This window comes from Pungitius pungitius, chromosome 18 (assembly GCF_949316345.1).
Source record: "Pungitius pungitius chromosome 18, fPunPun2.1, whole genome shotgun sequence".
In the NCBI taxonomy this organism is placed as follows: Eukaryota; Metazoa; Chordata; class Actinopteri; order Perciformes; family Gasterosteidae; genus Pungitius; species Pungitius pungitius.
In genome coordinates, this window is record NC_084917.1 from 11,735,284 (window position 1) to 11,758,247 (window position 22,964).

A 22,964-nucleotide genomic window follows, 5' to 3' on the forward strand; every position below is an offset into this window, starting at 1 on the left:
AAGTTGCAAATTGGCTTATTTAATGAAATTGCACTTTCTTGTTTCTTGTTCTTCAGGGTTTGTATCCTTGTGGTTGAAATGCACTTACTTATTCTCCCAATAAGGTTCAATAAGGCTTTCATGCTGTCATTTCATTTACAGTGAGTGAGCCATTCTTGGCATGAATGTAGCCATTTTATTTTACCAGTTCTTCGCTAGGTCTTTTGAGTGTTGCTATCTCCTGCATATACACGACATGTTTCCACTTGTCAACGCCACGAAAATTATTGATTGATTAACACGCATCATGTGTTGACCCGCGGGCCTTTGGTGAACTCAATTAGTTGTACAGTTTCTCTGATAAACAGCCAACATCGGTGAGCGCGTCTGTGCGCTCCAGTCACCGATTGGCCCGCTCTGGTCACATGCGCTCTTCCTTATTCTACGGAGGACTTTCTTTATAGCCCTCAGTCCCCCACACAGCGAGCGATCAGACAGGAATCTCAGGACAACTTGGATTTGCTTGTCTTCCCATTTCCTTCTGCTGATAAAATAATACGGAGGAACCCCGGTGTTTTACTGGCGCGACCTGCTTGTTTTAAGTGACGCCCTGAACGTTTCAACTGGTGTCTGGACGCGGACACGATGCAATCAGGATTGTGGACACAGCTCGGGCGATCTGGATCGATTTCACAATGAGATTTCATTTTTTTTATTCTTCTCCACTCTGAGCCCGGCTGCTGTGGATGTAACAGCCTCCGCGAAGTGAAGTGCTGTACAGCTCAAGCGCTTTATTCCTTGAAACTTTTGTAGCTTAACACGTGACGATGAATGAACGTAAAGGATCACGAGAACATGGTTTTCTATGAGGCCACCTTGATTTTTCATCTCCCAAAACGCAGCGCTCCCAGTACACTCCGACGCTGAGCTGTGGTTTTGGATGAAGTGTGTGTCTTGTGATGCGTCTCCCCTCCACTGCCACTGACACCAGTTTGGATTTACCCTTTTGGATCTGTGCGTTTCCAGAATGCCGCGCTTCGCCGAAGATCTCCCCAGCCGCTATGGAGGAAACGCCGGCGGCGGAGGGAGAGGCGGACCGGGCGCCGGCAGAGGGGGAGCCCGGGGTGGCGGCGCTCCGGGCGGCCAGAGGGTGTACAAGCAGTCGATGGCCCAGAGAGCCCGGACAATGGCCATTTACAACCCCAACCCTGTCAAACAAAACTGCCTCACAGTCAACCGCTCCCTCTTCATCTTCCGCGAGGACAACCTCATCAGGAAGTACGCAAAGCGAATAACGGAGTGGCCATATCCTTCCAGGTGCATCTGTAGCCCCTAACCCCTCCGTCCTCGCTATAGAAAGACACACACACACACACACACATACAGGTGGCTGAAAAGCAGAAACACACCACCTTTTATGCTGTCATGTCAAACTGTTGTGCTTAGGTGTTGATGTGGATTACATTCTGTGCTCGTCTCGCCGTGCCACGGTGTCTTCCTTTATTCTTCCGCCGACCACACCTGTCGCTCCGATTCTTTTCAACGTACAACGTGACACAAACGTTTTTTTTTTTTAATCAATCGGTGCAATTACTTCCACATCCGCCTGGTGGGTTACCCGTAATCTTCTCAGTCGATTTCTGAACGTATCTATCCACAAGTTCTTCCCCTAAAAATGGCAGCTGTAAACTATCCACCAGATGAGGACGGAAATCCGTCTCTATCGATCAACGCGAGTACAAGTCGATAAGAAAGCCGCCCGCGTAAGAGCGCCCCTCCCCGCTCGGCTCCTCGTGTGGCTTCTTACGAGAAGCCTCGGTTTGTTTGTTCTGGCCAAAACAGACCGCTGGTCCGGGGGGGCTGGAGGCACCGCCTCGTTGTCCTCGTTTAGGAACCCTCTCCATGGTGCTGAAGTCGCCCACGCTCGACTCGTTCAACTCAGCTGAAAATGTTCACTTCAAGCGAGTCCTCACCCTAAAGATCTCAAGCATTTCCTCTCTCTGCGAACAAGGCAACGGTTCTCTTAGTTGACATCATACTGCTGAGTGTATTTTGAAAGTGTCAAATTCTTGGAGTGAGGCAAAATCAGTAACAACAGCACATTTTGTGTAATCGAAGAAGTGTTCTGAAACATGTAATTTGGTCTCAAAACAAGTTAAATTAACTCCATTCGGAAGCATTTTCTCATGTTTTATGAGAAAATGATGTTGCAGTGACATGAGAAAGCTCAAAAGACGTTCATGCAGTTTAAGTCTGGAAACAGAAGGTTTGGACTTTAAAAGTGACATAGAAAAGGAAAAACCCATATGAAATGGCTCATTAAAAAGGCTATCTTTTAGCAGTGAAGTTGCTCAGGCAGGAGAGCGAGTGCTTGTGTGACAAACGTAAGACGACAAGTAGCTCTGCACTCTGGATGACAGTGAGAACAGCATTAGCTGTAACAATGGCTTCAATTCATCCTTACCACGGATGCGCTCATACAAGTTGAACCTCCCGACTGCTTCACAAAACCAAGCGGAAAAAAATGTATACCCTAACAAATCTAAAACAGTAAAAGTTATTTTACCAATTTTCCTATTGAAACTCAGTGCCAAGAAAACAGTGTTCAGGTTGCATAATCAGGGTGTCTTATGGGTAATATTTCTATATCTTGGCTGTTATGGTCATAAGCTCCTTATTGCCTTGTGATTCATAGACTCTCAATAGACACTGACCCGCGGCACTGACCCAGTGAAAATGGATTGCAGAATGAGTCGACCATCTGGAAAGACCATGAGCACATGTATAGGATGCTTTCGCTCCAGAAAAGCTTCAACCAAAGCCTGACGTGAGGTTTCTGCTTAAATGGACAGAATACGTCCATATTTGAGTTTAATGATGATTTTTTTTGTGTACAGTGACACGCAGGATAATGTGCTTTTCTAAAAAATAAAATGCGGCCCTCCAATCTTTAGCCCCCTTATTTCATTAGGCTGCGATGAGTTGACAACATGGAATGTACTCCTGCTAAACACATTTATCCTGTTTGAAAAGCAGGCCTTTAAACCTTCCATAACAAAATGTAAAAATGTGTGACTATAAATTGCAACTTTGTCCCTCTCTACTGCTCCTTAACTCTCTCACTCCATTCGAGTACATGATCCTCGCAACAATTATCGCCAACTGCATCGTCTTGGCCCTGGAGCAGCATCTGCCCGCCAGCGACAAGACACCCATGTCGGAACGCTTGGTAAGTGCTTCAGCGGGGCCTCTGTCCACTTCCTCTGAGACACAAAGGGCTTGTCAACAGCCAGACTGATATGGAGAGCATAATAATCAGCTAATCAGTTAAAAGCGTTTGTCACTTGTTAGCCCGCAGAACCTCCCAGTGAGCGTGCCTGTTCCCCCAGCACACCCCCAATGACGCATCGCTCACCAGTAACAGAGGGAAATCAAGGAGACTGTTGCACAGGGAGGTTAAGATGTATATCCTGCCCTGTGTACCAGGGGAAAATAAGAGAAACCCAACTGAACAGCACACAGCTTCCCGGTTTAGCACTTTGCTGTGTTTGTACGTGATGGTGTTGTAGCTCAGGGGAGTTTGTCTTTAAATAGAGTGTTACAAAGAGCAACAGCTTGATGTGAGAAAGTCGCTTAATTCTTTCATATTCAACCGCCAGCTCCCGTCTTGAACTACCTCTGCGGGTGCGTTGCAAATTCATTAGTGTTTTAGGAAAACAAAAAAGGTAGCATTTAGCACTGAGAAAAGTGATTGGAGCGGCAACACAACGGGGGGAAAAAAAGCATCCGCTCCCTGCCTCCTCCACCTCAAGGATGTAACACAACAAGAACCCTTTTAATTAAAACAAGGGATGAGCTTTTATTATGAAGCTCTGTCAACAGATCAGGAGGTGGGCAGTAAGTGGAGGCGATGATGGAAGCTGTTCAGTAAGTGTATTTCACATCCATTGCTGCATTTTGGCGCCATGATCCTTAAGGATTTCCCCGGGCCGACTTCTGCAAGCGTATTTATAATTCAGGAAGGTTTTAGATGTACGGATGGTAGATGTTAACACGCTACTAGTAAAGACATTTATCGGGGGAGCCCTTAAGCACCATCATTCAATTGTTTTGTCATTAAATTGTTTTGTCATTAAATCTTGTGTTTGTGTAGAATGCCTAAATGAACATGCTTTAGAACCCATTTCACCGCTCGTCTTTGCTTGAATGTTGAAGGCTCTTTCTGGCCCCCTTCTATTTAACAGTGTATCTTCTTCAATGACAAACTGTCATTCATTTTACCAGCGCAGCTTGCACCATGCATCCACTCGCCTCCTGACATAATCTCTAAATGCTCGTGTGGTGCTACCGAATGGTCACATTTCTTATATGGCCCAGGCCTGTCACACTGCTTCTACATGACTGTATATGTTGGAAGCTGGAGGTTGGGGAGGTTTGTCAGTTTGTGGTGTGGTAGGAGCGAGGCGCAGACGAATGGAGGAGGAGGAGGAGGAGCGAGGGTTAGTGTAGGCGCGAGATATCTTCTGTTCATGCCTTGTGCATCGCTGCAGGCTCCAGCAGATATTAATGGAGGCCGAGGAAAAAGTGTCATGTCCTACGTGCCTGATCTACCCCCCTTACTCACAGCAAGGCCCAGGGTTCCCCTAGCCACAAAGTGCAAATGATCAAACTGTGGCTGTGATGATTGACACTTTTAGGGAGTAACGCAGAGGGCAAAAATCCATCATGTCCAGTCATGTGTGTTGTGCATTTGCCCTCAGTGCTAAAGTGCACTTTCAAACAGCAATGTGTTTTTCCTATTGGGATGATGTAATGCGTCTGATTTTCCCTAATTTCACACTTGAGCAACACACGTCCTATACTCTCGTCACTCCATGTACTGCACATTTCCATTATTTCATGTCCCTAGCATCCCTTTGATCTGCACACATGCCGTTCTCATTGGCCCGACTGCCTCCTTTTTACTTCTGTTGTTGGACCAAGAGGGCCTCAAGTGCCCTTGCTCTTAATCCAAGTGACTGCCAATTCAGTGCTTCATTTCTGCACTATAACACGCCAAAGCGGCACTTGATTGGCTCAAGTACCTCCTTAGTTACCCGATATGGTTGCTCCTCAGAACCGGCTGGTTCACCCAAATGCCCATGTGCTTCACGCCATGTGTCCCTAATTTCATACATACTTTATTCTTGCTGAAATGTCACACCAGTGGGGCAACTGACCAACCCAAGTTCTAGTGGCCAAAGCTCCCCCCATTCCCTTTAGCTTGCTCCAGGTCCATTCCACTTCTATCAGTCATTTTGCCGAAATTCCCTTATGATTAGTACAAATTGGCCCAGTGGTATTTACCTTGTACTCATGCACCCTACTAGTTGAATCGTGGTTTGCTCCATCACAGTCCTCCAAATAAGCTGCAAATCAACGGTACACGGTACACAGTGCATATTGCTCTGGTGTGATTACTGGTGTAATGTAGCTGCAACTTGCCCACCGGCGCTGCTCACAAGCTGTCCCTTGGAGAGCGTCCACGCCAGCTACTCACACCTATTGCACTACCCGATTGCACTTAAACCTGGCCTTAAACCCGGGACACTACTTTTTTTTCCACTCCAATCACTGCTCACAGGCACTATGGTTGGTTTGGTCAGCCAGTGAGCCCCTCAACTCCATAACCCCTTCTATCATGTTCTATCATCATGTGAGATCATTTAAAAAGAGAAGGATCGAACAAACGCATCAGAGGCACGTGTTCAAAAATTGGAAGCATGGATGGGGACGTCTGGAAGAATTCAGCCAAGCAACTTCTCTCGTTCTGGTAGATTTATTCGTCAGATCACAGGTCAAGTATAAGCGCTGCGTTTGCAAAGGCAGGAGCAATCCTGCCGGCCCGCAGGCCGGAAGAACACTAACTAACATCAGCAAGAACATCATGTTTTATAACCCACTGAGACAGAGAAGGAAAGATTTCTATTGGCCCTAAGCTGGCGTAGAGGAGGATCTTCCTCTCCCCGCATCTAAAGATCCAATGTCCGTAACTCCTGACTTAACATAAACAATGAACAAAGTGTGTGTGTTGGATTGTGTAGTGTGAATTTAAACCCCCCTCATCTGGCACATCAAACCCTTCCATTGTCCAAAATGTTGACCTAACCAATTATTAATGGGATTGTCTATGCCAGAGTGTTGAGCTAATTTAAAGGACATGGCTCTTGGTCCATTTAATGCTCTAGTAAAGGATCCATCTGGAGCAGAGTTATTTACAAGGAGAGTGTCAACATATTTGACTGTAAGAACGCCTTTATCCCATGTGATGCACGTACAACAGTATCGTGTTCCATTATTAACTGGTCTGTTTTAGTTAATGCTTTTCCAATGGCAGCTATGTTCCTTACACAAGTGGGGTGCCGTATTTCCATCTCATCTAATTTGCTACTATATTACATCAAAACCTTTAATCTGTGCTACACACCCCCTTTTGAAACAGAACAGAATCCAAAAATCTGTTCTTTTCATCAACACCCAGATAAAACAGTTTCAATTTGTCAGTTAGGACACAGAAAAAACATCTGCCAGGTTGATGCTGTTAAAACATCTCTTATCAGAGCCTATTGCATTAAACATAGTGTTAAACATAGAATTTGGGGCGTCATAGTGTGTTGCCACCACAACTTCAAACTCAAATCGTGCACCTCATGATAGTCGGGCTATTTAACTGTTGCACTTAAAAAGAAAGTAGGTCAGGCCATTCGTGATTTCCTGTTGAAACACGATCAGCACCTGTTGTGTGTTAACCATCTAAAAGTTGCAATATATTTGATTCCCCCATCCTACACCAGCCTGAGTGTCTCCACTTGTTTTGCTTTTTGCCCAAAAGCAAAACAGAGCCATATCTGTTACTTGCAAGCACAACTTAGCTCGTGTCCAAATTGGGATCAGAAACTGTTCCCATATATATATATATACAGTATATATATATATATATATACCCAAAGAAGCTTCTGATTGTCTGTGTGTGTCCTCGTGTCTTAATCAAGACCAGACAGTGAACCCCCATTCTGCCAGACTGTCTCTGTCTACTCGGCACATCCTGCTTGCCCTCTGACTTTGAAATCTTCAGCAAAAAAGGGCAAAGATTCTCTAACTCAGCATTACGAAAAATCTTTTGATTATCAATCAATTGAAGTTAAATAGTTTATTTATTACGTGTGAATGCACTGAACGACCAGAGGCTCTATTGATTTATCACTGCCCTTAAGATCATACTATGTGTGTAAAAATGTGTTTTCACTGTATTTACTCTCCTTTCATTCTAAGAAGAAGGCTCCGCTTCCTGCACTTCTGTTTATGCTGCTGCAAGGACCCATCTTTCCTTACTTTACTCCCCCCCCCCCTCTTTCACTTGATGCTTCATTAAACACTCTTTTACTGCTAACAAAAAGATCTTCCTCTGTCACTCTCGTCCTCTCTCTGTCTCCCTGCAGGACGACACAGAGCCCTACTTTATTGGAATATTCTGTTTCGAGGCAGCCATTAAGATCATCGCCCTGGGCTTTGCTTTTCACAAAGGCTCCTACCTCCGCAACGGCTGGAATGTAATGGACTTCGTGGTCGTCCTCACAGGGTGAGTCCCTCGCCCACTCAGCTTGAAATGGAAGTCACAAGTATGAGAGCGACTTCTTTTGTGTCTATCTGTGAGCGTCTTGAGAGAATGGGAGGTGAAATCACCTCCCTCCAGTTCCAGCGTCTGCCAACAAACGCTCTCTAAGTTATTCAACAAGTAACACGGGGGAACATTTGTTGCTTTGGTTTTTCCATTTCTCTCCTTGATTTTAACGCTGTTTCCTGGACAAAACTACATGGACACATACGTGGACTTTCAACTTTGATATGAGTACATTATTGGAGTGGACCACAGAGGTCTGTGGCTGCACGACGGGGAACCCGTCAGATGCTGGGGGTCAGGAGACTGTAACAGTCTCTGCTTCTTATTATTAATATTATTTTATATTTTTCTGCAAACTTTCTGTTCCTCCGACTCCTGCAGTCTTCTAACTGCGGATTGAATGTAGAATCAGAGAAAGAGATATTTTTTTAATTTCCTCAAAGAGACCAGCTCATGTTGAGCTAAAACTGGCAACCATTATCATTATCAAAGCCATTTGTGTGGTTAAGTATTGTTAAACACAGGCTGATGGAAATGTGGAAAGATCCCTGTACTAGTGGACCTTTGAATCTGTTTGACTGCCAAAAGATGCTAATGGACCTGAGCACCAAGACATCTTTACATTTTTAATATGAAGGTGTATCCTGAATACATGCACACATAGAAAGCTTTGTAGATTCACAGCTTGGTGTGTGTGTGTCAGGGCCGTGTTGGTAAGCAGAGGAAGCGACCGTGTTTAAGTGTCTCCCTGGCTCCTTATTCTGATTAATGAATGAAGAACATTTAAATGCTTCCACAAGAGCCTTCATCAAGATGTTTTGAATGCTCCATCAGTATTGCTTTATCAGCTTTCTACAAAATCATAATGCTGCAAAAGGAATCCGATTTTTAACTAGATACAAATAATAGTAAACTGTGAATGTCCCTGTGTGACTGTGTGAAAAACACGCCCTGTTGAAAATGCACCTGCTCCTCTTGCTTTGTTGCATGAGGAGAATATTGTTCTCCAGGCATAGTGCTGCACTAGGTCCACATTGGAATTGTTTTGGAAATAATGGCTATTCCAGAAACTAGATAAACAAATGCATCAAAACGGCTAGCGAATGACTAGCAGAACAAATATTTCAGACAAGCGGTGACCACAAGTGTTTGACATGATAATAAACCAGACAAAGGGGGGAGTTTCTCGTAGTGAGTAAACATCACCTTTTGAAATGACGCGTCATGCATTTAAAGTGAACGCGCGTATCTCCTCCTGTGTTCAAGCCGTAGCCGCGCAGTCCAGAGACGTCCTTCTCTTTTCCTGTCCCATGGCACGTAAGTGGGACAATTGTGTTTGGAGCTGTCATTGAATTCACTGTTGCCCTGCATTACCTACATGTGTGGAAGATGAAGGAAGGCGTTCATTGCCTTGGAGCATTTGAATTCCACTATTTGTGTCGAAATGCAAGATTCACTTCCTTTATCTGACAGCAGTGGCGCTTAGCAAGTTACTGTGCTTCATGATAAGAAGCTGGTAATAACATGAAGGAAATAAGATCTAAGGAGATAAATTATTTTAATAACCTCTCCATATTTTATTGTTTACGAGGTGTCATGTATCTAAAAATCTGCCTTTTGATTCAGAGTTTTCCTTTCTTCGAGGTGGAGTAATATGTCTTCAGTTGTGGTCATACCCATTGCTGGATTGCACAGCTGGATACAAATAAACCGTCATGTTGCCAATGTGACCGTCTCTGTTTGGTTGCCAAGCAACCACATCAGATAAAGTGCCTCTACGTGATCGGGGGGTTTCTGCGCGATTGTTTGCTTTGTGCTCGACACGCTCCTGCGGGAGCGGAAGGGGGGGAGGTGTGCGGGCAGAGCCCACGTCAATTCCGAGTCAATCGCAACACCCCTGGATGGGGTTTGGCCCACTGGGCTGCAGTATGAGCCGAATCTGATCCTCGGAGAAAATGTCCTGAAGGTAAATGAGGAACGACTGAGAGGAAGTTTCAGATGTTCACCTCCCTTAGTGAAGTTAAGAGGATTAAACGGACTGTTCACCTGGGTTTTAAAAAAGGTTTCTGCTCAGTCCCGCTTTCGTCCGCAGAGAGCATGAGCAGCCTGCGGCCCAGAGCTAATGATCATCATTGTACTTAAGTGTGGTATAGAATACTAAATGATAACTTAACAAAAAGATTTAGAAGAGCAAAAGTATAATAAATTGGACAAACATTAACACGACTGCAATGGGATGTTATGCATATTGGTGGGCATAATGCATGAATGATTTCTAAAAGATTTATAGCTCATTCATACTGGCAAAAGTGGCCAGTGACAGTTTTGTTGGTCAGAAATCCAATTCTGGATGCACAGTGAGAACATGTGCTTGTGGCTCTTTTACCAAGAGGAAAGTACATAGTCCTGCTTTGGTGGGAATGAACACTTTTTCAGTTCTGCTCTAATAATCATTTAGTATCATAGTCAGTAACCTTATTTTACTCTTTTTCCAATCAGCTAAGAATCTGAATGAGTTCTCTGCCTTCTGTATGATTCCAGCGCCGGGTCCTTGCTGTAATTAGGGTGATACAGCCATCCAGGCCTAATAAAAGGGTCTAATTGATAGTGTGGCTGGAGGCAGTGGCAGACCTTTAATCTGTCCTGATCAGGCATTAGGAGCCCCTAATAAGAGAATGAATCTTCCTGGCTTTTCAGAGGCCTAATCAATAGAACACTGAGCTGGTCAGCCCAGAAAAAAGTCACTAAATGACTCTCACAATCGTTCTCATTTCAGTGGTTGAACTCAGCGGGGGTTGATTTAGTCTTTAACAGGAAGGTGGAATTATCGCAGCGCTTTGACCACAATTTTATAGAATCTCAAAAAAAAAAAAAAAAGAATCTTTGAGGAAATAAAAGTTCATCATGAAGTTTCCGATGAAGATCTGAGGTGGAACCTTTCATACACTTAATATATGCTTTTATAAATGAGAACATGCAGCGACAGGTAGGGTTTCAACAAGAAGCCAATGGCAAATCCCAACCTTCACCCTCACAGACTCTAAAGCGCACTCCCCTAAGCCTTTGAACGTTTAGTTCTGTCCCACTGTCACATGATCTAGTGTTGTAGGGCATAAGCCCTTTATGAATTCTTTCCTTAAGTCAGCATTGGATGCTTTGCCCAGGGGAATTATCCACAATTCCTTGAAATGTGACGTTGAATGCGGGATAACCGGTGGAAGCATGGAGATTTAAAAAAAAGAAAGGAAAAGCATGTGTGTCATATTTAATTTACACAGAAACATTAAGAATTAAAGATCCTCAATGGTTTGGACATTTAAATTGTAACAAGATTGATGGGTTTTAAGTTATATATACCAGAGAAGCTTGAATGTTGATCTAGTTTCATTTAATATATTTTCTTCCAGGTTTATGTTGCAAGAACTTAATCATCTTTTTTAGGTTATTTTTTGTATGTTTTACTTTTTTCCATTTTGTCTTAACCAGCTAATATTAATATTTACACATCTGAATAAAACCTCACAAAAGTTCCCTTTATTACAACACCGAGATTATTCATATAGACCTTATGGTTGCAGAGGTATAGCCTTTTTTTATCGTGAGTATGTCCTTTCTGAGCAGGGGTCTAAAAACCGGCTTGGTTCTAAAGAAGTTTTAAACTAAGCCCTGACGACTTCCACATGTATACTGTACACTATGTTTTGTTGCTTGAGAGGCGGGTGGAGTCACTGAGAACAATAATTGTACTGTCAGATCCAGGGAAACAAAAGTCAGGGCAGTTGCTCTTATTTATTTATCCGTGTCTTTTGATTTACGAGTCTCGGCCTGTGAGTGGTCGGAGCGCGAGTCGGCGTTTGTGCCGACTTCAAAGTTGCGATTTCCTTTCATGTGCCTCTCGGCCGACGGGGCTTCCACAATAGGAGGCCTCAAAGTATAGTGGCTGGGACTACAGAGGTCGGGTCACTTTAGCTTACGGCCTGCATGAATAAATGTTCCCTTTGAACGTCTGCCAAAGCGCCGCCGCCTCATCGTGGAGGTCTGACAGTCCTGCCCTCGCCCAGGCCACTGGTTCTGTGTATATATCAATGTATGTGTTGCACCTTACTGTCCTTCTCAGGGAGATTTGTTATAGCTGGCTGTTCTAGTACCATTACTACAATTCAAATGTGTCATGTACTTTGATATAATAACAAAGCGTCCCTGGCTTTTGCAGTGCCTTCTGGGAGTTTTAGCATCAGCCGTGTGCGTCCTACTGACCAGAGGGAGAGTTATTATATACATATGATGTTTACTCTCAGGCCAGATAAACAAAATAAACAAAAGTTACAACAAACAACATTGACGAGATTGTAGAGATTAGATGAGCAAAGAAGTGTGAATACAGATCTCAACGAGCAGTCTAAATGTCAGTCAGTGATTCTAACTTTTGCCGTTAGAGTAAATCATGTCGATCGGCCCGGCGGGTCGTCAGTGAACCAGCCCAACCCCATCGGTCCTATGGCCAGTTCTGCCCTGCCTGTTGCACATCACTAGTACACAAGGTAAAGGAGATTTGTTGTGATGATTTGATCTATTGGTGATCATAACCTTGTATTGTAAGTTAACTGCAGAGATCTGGATGTGCAGAGACACGCACCTTTGATTTCTTTTTTATTTCAATTAATGCCTGGGATCCTAACCAGTTGAGGTCAAATTTGGAGACGGGAAGGGGGGGGGGTTTCACTGTGCATTTTCACTCAGCTGCACCCTGAGTGCTGTGTGTGTAGTAGCAATGAAGAATGGACAGTCAATGCTTATTCACTTATGTGCCCAAATTTGTCTGACATTAAGCCCATCTTCTATTCACTTACTTTACTCCTGCCCTCGCTGTTCTTGAAGTTAGTTTTTGCTCATGTCTGCTTTCTTGGATCATGGAGTTTTCCTCTCTGGCTGACATGTGAGTGAGCTGTCAGGTGCACGGTTGTATTGTGTTTTGTGCATGTGTGGTGTCGGTTATGTTCCCCGGTCCAGGCTGTTCTGCCCCACGTCTCCTCGTTCGGGTTAGCAACACCGTCAGCGAGCAAACACTGGAACGCTCTGTGAGGTGATGCCGATGCCTTTTTGACCACATCGTAGTCGGGCCGATGCCACGTCTGCCCCGTAGAAGAAGCGGGTGCCCAGCCAGCTTCTTTTCCTGGCGCTTACCCGTGGATGTCTTCATCGATGCAAAATCCTGACGTAGAGCTTCATCTGGTGATTGGTTTTGTTATTCTCAATCCATGTGGATCTTGTGGATAGTTTTTTGTGACGAGAGAGAGAGAAACTAAAACTGAAGGCCCTCTGAGCTACAGAGAGAACCCCAGTCCATGTTGTTTGTTTGTTAGTTGCCACATCGTTTGTTTTTGTCTCATTCCTCAGCTGCTCTGCTCCAACAGTCAAACATGGGAAGAAACTCCCTGCACCTCCCCCGAAGAAAAGATTACTGTTGTTCGTTGTTAAATAATAGTTTTATGGCTTTATAACTTAAGGTGACAGGAAATGAACGTATAGAGGGGTCCCAAATGTGACAAACGAAGCAGGCCTGACATGGACGATGCAGCTCATCACCTTTGGCCCGGTAGCCTTTATTTGGATGGATGGATGTTAGCATTAGCGTGTTGGAACACGACAACTGAGTCCACTAACTGAGTGAGCGCTGCTCACGTCATGCAGCAGACAAGCTTCTTTCATGAGTTGATGAATATTTATGAGAGCAGTCAGCCAACGTGACTCAGTGCAACAAATCCAGCTTGCATCTGTCCCTTTGCCATGATGCCTATTCATGTCTGCTGTCTAAGATGGCTGCGAGCTAGATGGCTTCACATGCAGCGGCTCAACCGCTTATTATGATAACATTGTGTACTTGGCAGGTTATTGGCGAGACTGTCACATTTCTTTGCATTATCCGCTCCAGTTGGGACACACAGCCCCCGGTAAAGAGGGCATGGCTCGTAGTATAGAAGCTTTCGAAGAAAAATGTGATTTAATTTGGCTGAGTGGAAGGTTGGCTGAGGCACAGAGGCACACTTGAATCACTGTTTTGATTTTGTACTAATTGATTGCACACACACATCTGTCGGTGAAGTCCACACGTGCAGTCCTATTGGTCTAAACATGAAACCACACGCCAAAAAAGGACTGGGAGTAGTCGCTCGCGCTTTCTCTTACGCACGCACACACACTCTCACACACACACACACACACACACACACTTTGCTTGGCTCCAGTCAAGCGGGTCTCAAAGTAATCCTTGTCATTTCCTGTGGGCAAAGGAAGTGCACTACACCACAGCTGATGTGGCAGGTTCCCCCCTTCACACACGATTCAGTTCAGAGCTAATTACAAACGGTGTATATTATCAGGGAATCAAACTGCATTTTGATGAAAAGGGGGGAAAGACGCAGTGTTTATTCTATAGTGACGCAGATGAAAGGAGATAAATCTCAAACTGGTAATGATAATCACTATGAATACTTCTTTGATTTGCATATACACTCAACTTTCATTAACTGACACACAATGAATGGGTTAAAGTTTAACTGCCCACTGAAAAGTGAACTTAACAACTGGGCTTTAAACGCCCTCCCGTGCCCCCAGCAAAGAGAGGGTCGGCGTCGGGTCACTGTGTCTCTCACAGCTCCTGTTAAATAACAAAGACCTTTCAAATCCTGATGCCTTCAGTCTGCGTGCAGCACTGAAGAGAATGTCAGCGTTTATCGCGTTGAGTCTGTTCTCAAGAATGACAAGTCAGCCTGCCTGATGTTGACGTGACCGGCACCTGTGACACAGGCCTACGCACAGGTCACTGTTGTACCTTGTTGGCTTTGTTAATGTTATGTTAAAAATGCAATGTGAATGTTATGTAATGTTAAGTGAATATTTTCTAAAGTGACGAGTGATCCTGCTTGATCTGTTTTTTCTGCGATTAGGTGAAGTTGTCTCCCTCTTATCTTCCAGTCTCGTACTGGGACCAGTTAGACATGCTGTTCCATCCAGGACCCTACTATGAGACTTGTAAGGCACATCAAAACAATTTTTTAAAAACCTTTTCCCTCCTTCTGGTCCACTTGTAGCTGGATGTCTTCCGTGATTCCATAAGAATCTCCTTCATATTTCTGCTTTGAAAAAGAGCCATTGTGTTGACAATCAGGGATCAGGACTCATTTTATGGCAACACTACATTTCAAAGGATTTCTGAATCACACTTGACACATGCGGGCATAAGCAGACACATGCACATCAGGGATGGAAATTAGCTCCCGCCACCAGCCAAATGCAGGGGATTTTGTGTTGTGGCGGGTAAACTCGCTTCACCTACCGGCCACCGTGCTGGGTAAATAAAAATATCATACCGTTTCACCCGGACACTTTAGAGGCGGCGCATCTTCAAAAAAATGTGGCGTTACATCGCAGGCGTTAAGAGGTGCGCTGAGAAAACATCTCAGGAGGAGCTAGTGGACAAAGAGGTGAAAGTCAAAAAACGTTTTTTTTAAAGCACGGTGGAGAAAAGCAGAAATATAATTTCCAACAAAAATATGAATGATTGGTTAGTGATCTTGGACTTATCGTTTTAAACACAACAGCATGTGCAGCAGAAAATGTTTACAGTTATCAGTGTAGTCGTCTGGTTTTGTAGACAATGAGTCAAGGTATTGGTACAGAGAACTACATGATGCCTACAGGTGAACGCATGTACTCTCCATCAATGGAACACTCCATTTTACTCCACTACATTGCCATCTTCGTTCACAAAGCAAAAATGAAATGGGTTCCCACACGGGACTCGAGCACCCGCCTTTGAAAGGGAAAGTCCTGTGACCCACTTGATCACCCCCGCCTGTGTCGCTGTGAACACCACGATGTTAGCGTCGTGATCAACAACATGATCGGATGATGAAGGACCTTCTGAAGCCGCTCGCTGCCTGCTACACCGACTCGTCTTCAGAAGGTCGTTTGCTTTGAACACGTGTTTTCGGTCCTTAGAGTGGCAGTTTTTTTACTGTGTTCACCCCTCTCGAACCCCAGGACCTTGAATCCAAATGCAGATAAAACCGTAAAAAATAGTTTGAATAGGGCATTATTTTACTGAGTCTCACTCAAGGCTGCAAGGCGGCCTGTAAGTGGGCGTAATGGCCTCTTTTTTTTTTGTTTTTTTTAAGCCGAATCGAAGGGGGCTTTTCTGCGGCGTCCCCTCCAGCCAGTTCCCCAACGTCTGCTTAGATGAATGAACGCTGTGCACGGAGAGCATCTCCTCCACGCCGCCTGCTGCCACCGGCCGCGGGCCGACCGCAGCAGAGGCCGCGGGGAGTTCTGCCTCCTCTTCCCCGCCGTCGCATTAGATCTACCAGGAGAACACGGCCGCCGGAGAAGCTCTGGCCTCCTCCTCCTCCTCCTCCTCCCCCTCCACCTCCTCCCACTCCACCTCGCCTTTCACTCCGTCTCGCCTCAGTGGAGAGGAGCTCTGTTTGCTCGCCCTCTCCGCCCCCCTGCGAGCGCTCTCGCTGCACTGTGGAACAACTGACGGAGTCACGCGTCGAGAGGTGCGGGGCTACAACAGAGAGGAGGGAAAATGAGGCAGATAAGAGGGGGCCGAGATCACAGTGTTGCCCTCCACAATGAGCAGTAGACATAACCTGGCGTGCTTCGTTCTTCGCTGACGCTGTTCCGCTTGAGCCTCAGCGTGTATCATTTGTTGTATGTTGGTGTAACCGTCTCTCTGGGAGTAAATACACGACTCAGCCCTCCAGCAGGGAATAGAACGTACTAATAATCACTGTGTTCATGTTTTTAATTTTTTTTTTATGTATTTGAAGTGGCGTGCGGCACGGTGGTGTGAACTGTTCTCGCCGTACAGCAAGAAGGTCGTGGGTTCGAAACCACCCAGCAGCCTTTCCGTGTGGAGTTGGCATGTTCTCATTGGCTGGAATTGAATGCAGCCCCTCTGCGACCCTACAAGGATAAGCAGTATAAAAGATAAATGTATATTAGAGCCCAGTCTGATTCCCACAGTTGTTCTTATTGAAGCTACTACATTGGATTAAGCACATCCTGTTGTACTTGATGTGCTCATGCTTCTGCCAATACCCTTAAAGGAATAGTGCAGCATTTTAGGGGTGATTTCCTTACTTTCTAGGAGTGAGATGAGTAGAGCAGGAGTCAGGATGTCGTTAGCATAGTAAGTATTACAAATGGAGGTGGGTAAAAACAGCAGACCTGGTTCTGAGGTTTAATAACACCTGTGACACTGAGGTTTTAGAAAGTTATAGATTAGAGTTTCTTCTTGAACGTGTTAACCTTCCGTGCGGCTGTATCAAAGTTAGTGAGCTCAGGTTGTGGTATAGCTCCACTTCCTTTTGTTAGCATGGCGAGCTTGTGCTTCTTCTGGGGAACACCTGACTGATGACATGGGTATGCTTGGCGTGTGTGTGAATATTGATCTTCTTTGTTTGAGTAACATGAACATGCACTGTAGTAGTCGGATTTGTAAACCCACCTAGTGGAGGACTTTTCCATATAGTGGCATTAGTGAAGTTGGCCCCACTGTTTCTTTTTTTTTCTCTTTCAAAATATTTAGAACGGATCCTCAAAGTTGTGTTACCATTAACAAGCAAAGGTGTTGTTACTGACTGTATCGGTGTAAATTATCTTCTCAAGTTGCTTTTTCCTCAGACTCATTAGTTCAGTGGGCGTTTTCAGCTCTGCACAGCCATTACTGCAAATGTTTTCCTGCTGTTAATGTGATGTTCTGTAACACCATAATTAGTCCGTCTCTGATGTTACACCAAGTAAATGGAGCAAACAAGGGAATCTTGTGTCTGTTTAGCAAATCGCAGCCTTTTGGCACTCCACCCGAGCCCCATGGACACCACGGGTGGTGGTCTGACCAATCTACAATAAGTCAATATTGACTGGAGTGATAAAGCAACTGGGCGGAGGCAGGTGGGACACCACAATCAGTGAAATCTCTCACGTAATCTCTTCGGTGAGCATCTCGTACGCTTTAATGGCCGACGGGCTTAATGTCCACTCAGCAGTGTGGGCGACTGAACAAGCCTGTTAATGCTGATTGTGGCCATTTTAAGGATCGACCAGGTCCCAGACCCCATTTGTCCTCCACAGTTCAAGGCCCGCACGGCTGGAACCACTGCTCCTTCACCAAGGCCGCCCGTTTGGATGTCTGTGTGCATCTTAGTGTTCTCATCAAAGTTTCATGGCAAGCTGCTCTTTAGATTATGAGACTTCTTGCGTACAAAGAGGAAAGCTAACAATGAAACGGTTTCCTTTGATGCTGATGTGGACATCAGGTCAATAGGTCACAAACAACTGGCCCCCTGAAAGATCTAAGGTGTGTCCTGTTGTAGGGGGGGGGGGTAAATCAATGTGCAGTCATGTTTGTGTTGTTAAGTTGTGAATTGGGGTTATTTAAAAATGTGCATGAAGATGTTAAATAAAAGCTGGGTTTGTGAACATAGGAAGTGATCAATTGGAACTTTGGAAAGCATTGCTTGGATTTATCTAAAAGATGCACATGGCTAGATACTTAGATGATGGCAAATTTACAAATGAGATTCCGAGCGAGACACACAGTACCATTACGACCGGAGCAAGTGTAACATAAAGAATTGTATTTCTCTAGCGTCCATAATGTTGTCAGACACTTTATGTTGTTCTGAGGCTGTCAGTGGAAGAAATGAACACTTTTTAGAGGACATTGATGGTGGGGATTTATGCTGAGCTGTTGCACTGCAGCCTTTGTCTCACAAACATGGAAGCGATGGTCCAGTTTGAAAAATAACAATCATACACTACACTGCTGGTGTTGGTTTCAGTTCATTTGGGTATAGAAATAGACGCTTAACAGAAATTAAACCCTAACCCAGTGATAATTAAGCAGTTATCCTTAATTACACTCAACAGAGTCTCACTATCTCGATGCGCCACTCTCCTCTCTCCACTCTCATCACGCACCTCCTTCCTTTCATTTGTTAACCAAATCAACTAAAAATGAATTAACACATTCAGAAAAAACACAGTATTTTATATTGATGTGGAACTAGATAAATGGTCTGATGCTCACAAGAAGAAGTGTACATGCGTACATCAGAAAATCCTTGGACCTGCTAGCCGGACAAAAGTACTGCTTGTATAGATAATGCCAGTGTCACACGATGTGGCACAAGATAATAACTGTTATATCCCCATCCCAACACCTTCCTATCTCAATCTCCACCATCACTGACCAGCGCTGCCTCTATTCCAAAGAGAGAGCGTTGAACAAGAGAGGAAAACTGGCAGAGAGTCTTTGCTGCTGCGCTGTGAGACTGACGGCCCCGAGGGGAGCAGGTGAGCTGTGAGTTGCGTGACTCGCCGCCAATCTCTGGAGAGCCGGGCAAACACTGGAGTGCAAATGGAAAATCAAGCGTCCTCCTTCCCCTACGAAAACTAGCTGGATGTTCGTCCTTCATGATGCACACTCAAGGTCTCTCCCCCTCATTACCAAGGAAAGCAGCCGTCTGCGTCAATACAACCGGAGCCTGCTCTGTGCTGCAAGATGACACATCTTTACCGAGTAACCTTAAAACAAACCAACTGCTTTTTAATTGAGAACAAGCCGGCAATACTGAAAATAGAAATGAACATTCAGAGGGAATAGTGCTCCGATCAGGATTTTTGGGGTCCGTTGGATGGGAGGAGTAGGGGCCGATACATGCCAGCCATCCAGGGGCTATTGTGAACTTTCTATTGCCTATTTTTTTTTTTTAGCTATGCAACTATTTCTAAAAAAAAAAAAAATGAACATTTTCAACAGTTTATTTATTCTCAGGCAGTATTTAGGACAACTGCAGCTCACCTGTGTGTCATTGTGGAGGGAACTCTGCCGTGTGGTTGACCCAAACAGACCATATCTCCATGCCAACAAGTGTGAATAGTACGTTTTAGTTACAATCTGAGTAAGGTTTTTTAGATCAGTCCTTTCTGGAAGACCACTCACACACTGTGTCTTTATAATCAATATCTCTCTGGACTGCCTCATCTTCCCACACCCTCACCACAATAACCGTCTCTTACCCTGTGAATGCACATAGATATTCAGCCTTTTAGCCACCGCAACCAATTCACTGCTGTGTGTCCACGCCACATTAGAAAGGCTGTAAAGAGAGAAGGGGGGAGGCAGTGATAAAGGGAGAAACTGAGAGAGCAATCAGGTCAGGAAGAGAGACATCCAGACTTAGGAGTAATAGGACCTGCAGGGATGAAATAGAGTCTTGCATCATATTCACTTGTGGCTGTGATCGGCAGCAGAGGGCCACGGGGAGGGAAGAGTAGGGTGGGGAAAGGCCACTAATGATCCTGAGATGGATAATGACAGGATATGCCATACAAAAAGGGTGCTGTTTGCTATACTTAGTCACTCCACAGTTGCTAATATCAGGTATTTCTATTATTTAAGATGTTTTGTTAGCATTTGATCTTTTTATGGTAGCGGACAGTGTGGATGAATTAGATTGTTAGCGTTGTGGTGGCATTCATTTGGCAACAAAACATTCGTTGATGATATAATGATAAGATGACGTACGCTCTAAAAGGGCCCAGCCTGCGTGATGAATATTTCTTCGGTTGACACTTCAGTATATTGTCCTAACAATACCTTTTTCTGTCTACTTACACATATAATCTGAATAATGTCTTCTTTGCTGCTAAAGAAGTGGTTATACTATGAATACCCAACCTCTCAGTCTGGAATTATGCAACGGGCGTTAGGAGTGAAGTCAAGCTGTAAATTGTATCTCGATATGGTGACGGCGCCTGTTCACAGGTGGCAGGTGGCAACGAGGTGTGGGTGTTGAAGTATGATATGCATCGCATTAACTTCTGCCCTAGTAGACAACTACTCTTGCAAAATGATACACTATAAAAAAAACATTGTGGTTGACCGAATGTGGGAATTTAAATTCTTCTTGACAAAGAAAGAAGTTTCATTGTATGATAATAATAATAGTATTGTGTTGTATTCTCTGGATGGGTTTGTAACAACAGACACATGATTTCATATGGACGTCTGTATTGTAGGCTGCAGTCCTTGCAATAAGCATCTCAGTCTATAAATCATATATAAATACTGCCCTGTGATGTCCATGTGGCTTTGCAGTAATGTTTCTGCTGCGGACTGCCGAGGCCTGACTTGATTACATTCGCGGGCATAAATCACGCCAGACATTGTCAGAATAGCTCCTGTGGGGAATCTTTCCTTATTGCTCTGTTGCATGGAAGTTATTGTCTTCCATTTTACATTTCCATCAAAGGCTGGGTTGCACAGCACATGCCTTCTCTATCTCTTTTCATCAGCTTCTGTGGGGTGCTTCATCTTCTGTTCATGCCGCTTAGAGAAGATGATCTCCACATTTTGGTGTGGCTAATCTTGTTCAATTTAGTTTTTTGCTAAGAGCTCAACCTACTCTTGGTAACTGTTGCATCAAACAAAGTCTCACAAATCCAAAAAGAAGAGCACTAAAACTTTTTGAAGTGATTAAGTATTAAGTTTGGAACACAGACAATGAAATTGAGAAACGTTGTATTTTAGGTGATTCTAAGGATGTGCTAATTGACAATATGAATAGAATAAACATTGTGTGATTATATATAAAAAGGCAGAACAGTTTGAGACTTCTCTGGTTTCTGGCTTTGTTTATAATCACATACATTTTTAACTTTCGGCCATTGAAATATTTAAATTCTCAACTTAAGACAAAATATTTCCTGGCACTGCTATTTTTAAGCTGTGGTTTACCCGAATATGGTATTTGTGAATGACACATGGAAGGTGCAGTTTTATGAAACCACAAATAGGGGAGTTATTTACATACTTGTAATTTATTTTAACTGTAGCACTAACAAATTGTAGCACTTAAATAGTACTTATAATGGCACTTATCTATAACATGTTTTGAAATTGCTTATTTGATGAAAATTGTACTTTCTTGTTACTTGTTCTTCTGAGTTTGTATCTCTATGATTGAAATGCACTTATTGTAAGTCGCTTTGGATAAAAGCATCAGCTTTTTACATGTAATGTAATGTAATATTCTTTTTTTTACCAACCTGTAGCATGCATGCTGGTGTTTAGCATGTTAATCAGTATCTCCACCTCTTTTGTCCAAACCAAATTAGCTGGAAAAGTTGCAATAGCCTCGCCTGAACATTATTGTTAATCAGCCATTGTTGGCATGGATAACGAAGATGGAGAGCATCAGCGTGTCGGCGGCGTCACTCGGTATGTAAGGCTGCCGCCGTGGCTGGAGGCTGTTTGTGTTGTTGAGCTGTTTGCGATTCTGTTCTGTAGCGCTGGTTATTTCCTGCGGCCGCTCTCTTTATCTCTTCATGTGTTCCTCTCTCGTCCCATTCCCCCCCGACGATCACCCCGAGGCCGTGCACTGTCAACATGTCTTCCTGTCTCAGGCACTGACATTTAAATGTTAACGCCGCCTCGGAAGTCTCCCAACCCCCCCACCCACAATGCACCGTGTCACTCCCCACCGTGTCTTCTGTGGCCTATGCCTGTGTTACATTTGTATCCTGGTACATGTTTCGGGCTCCTGTTGCATCGTTGGGGGAGGGAAACGCTTTAGTAGTAGTTTGTTCTTTATACATTTCTGTTTCAGGGTTAAAGGTGAGATATAGAGCTGAGGGATTGCCTCCACACAGCTATCATGGCAGCCAACAGCGGCACACGTACTAACGGTAAAAACTAGGGCCGTCAATAGATTAACTAATTATCGCACATTTTGAAATTCATAAATCCCAATTAACGGCGAATTAATGAATGTTGATGTTGTTACAATGTTGTTTTTAATGAATGTTTGTCTTTCTTCTAAAGACTAAATCTTAAGTAATGACTTTAGAAAATGTATATTTTAGACACTGTTTGTAATGTTATTTTAAACACAAAACTACACACATTTGATCGTCTTGGTGGCAGAATTCCACAGAGTGGAACATGTTGAACTAGCAACACTTCCAGCTAGCTTGGTCTAGCAGCTAGCTTAGCATAGATAACCAAAGGTATGTTAATTACTTTCAAATATTTTGTTGCATTAATCTCAGCCCCAATAATCACATAAATTCACGCGTTTGTGTTGACATGCCTTGTGCTGCCAACAGTGCTGACCAATATAACAGCGCTAAAGAGTTAGCGGTTGGGCGCTATGCTTGTGTGACGCACTGTTAGTCTGGGACAGCATTGTCATTATTACCATATTACCTTGAGCTAACCACTGGGGCGCGTTCAAATGCACTAACGTGCACAAAG

The 22,964-nt window shown here is 44.1% G+C and overlaps 1 protein-coding gene across 1 annotated transcript in view; it reads left to right on the plus strand.

Moving 5' to 3' along the window:
* Positions 1-447: 447 nt before the first annotated feature.
* The window catches only part of cacna1bb (calcium channel, voltage-dependent, N type, alpha 1B subunit, b), a 120,870-nt gene continuing 98,353 nt past the window's right edge, over positions 448-22,964 (plus strand). Inside the window, exons 1-3 of the mRNA XM_062559039.1 lie at positions 448-1,283; positions 3,102-3,208; positions 7,458-7,597. Of these exons, the coding sequence (XP_062415023.1) occupies positions 1,007-1,283; positions 3,102-3,208; positions 7,458-7,597 (524 nt within the window). The 5' untranslated portion in view covers positions 448-1,006. The remainder of the gene's footprint in view (positions 1,284-3,101; positions 3,209-7,457; positions 7,598-22,964) is intronic.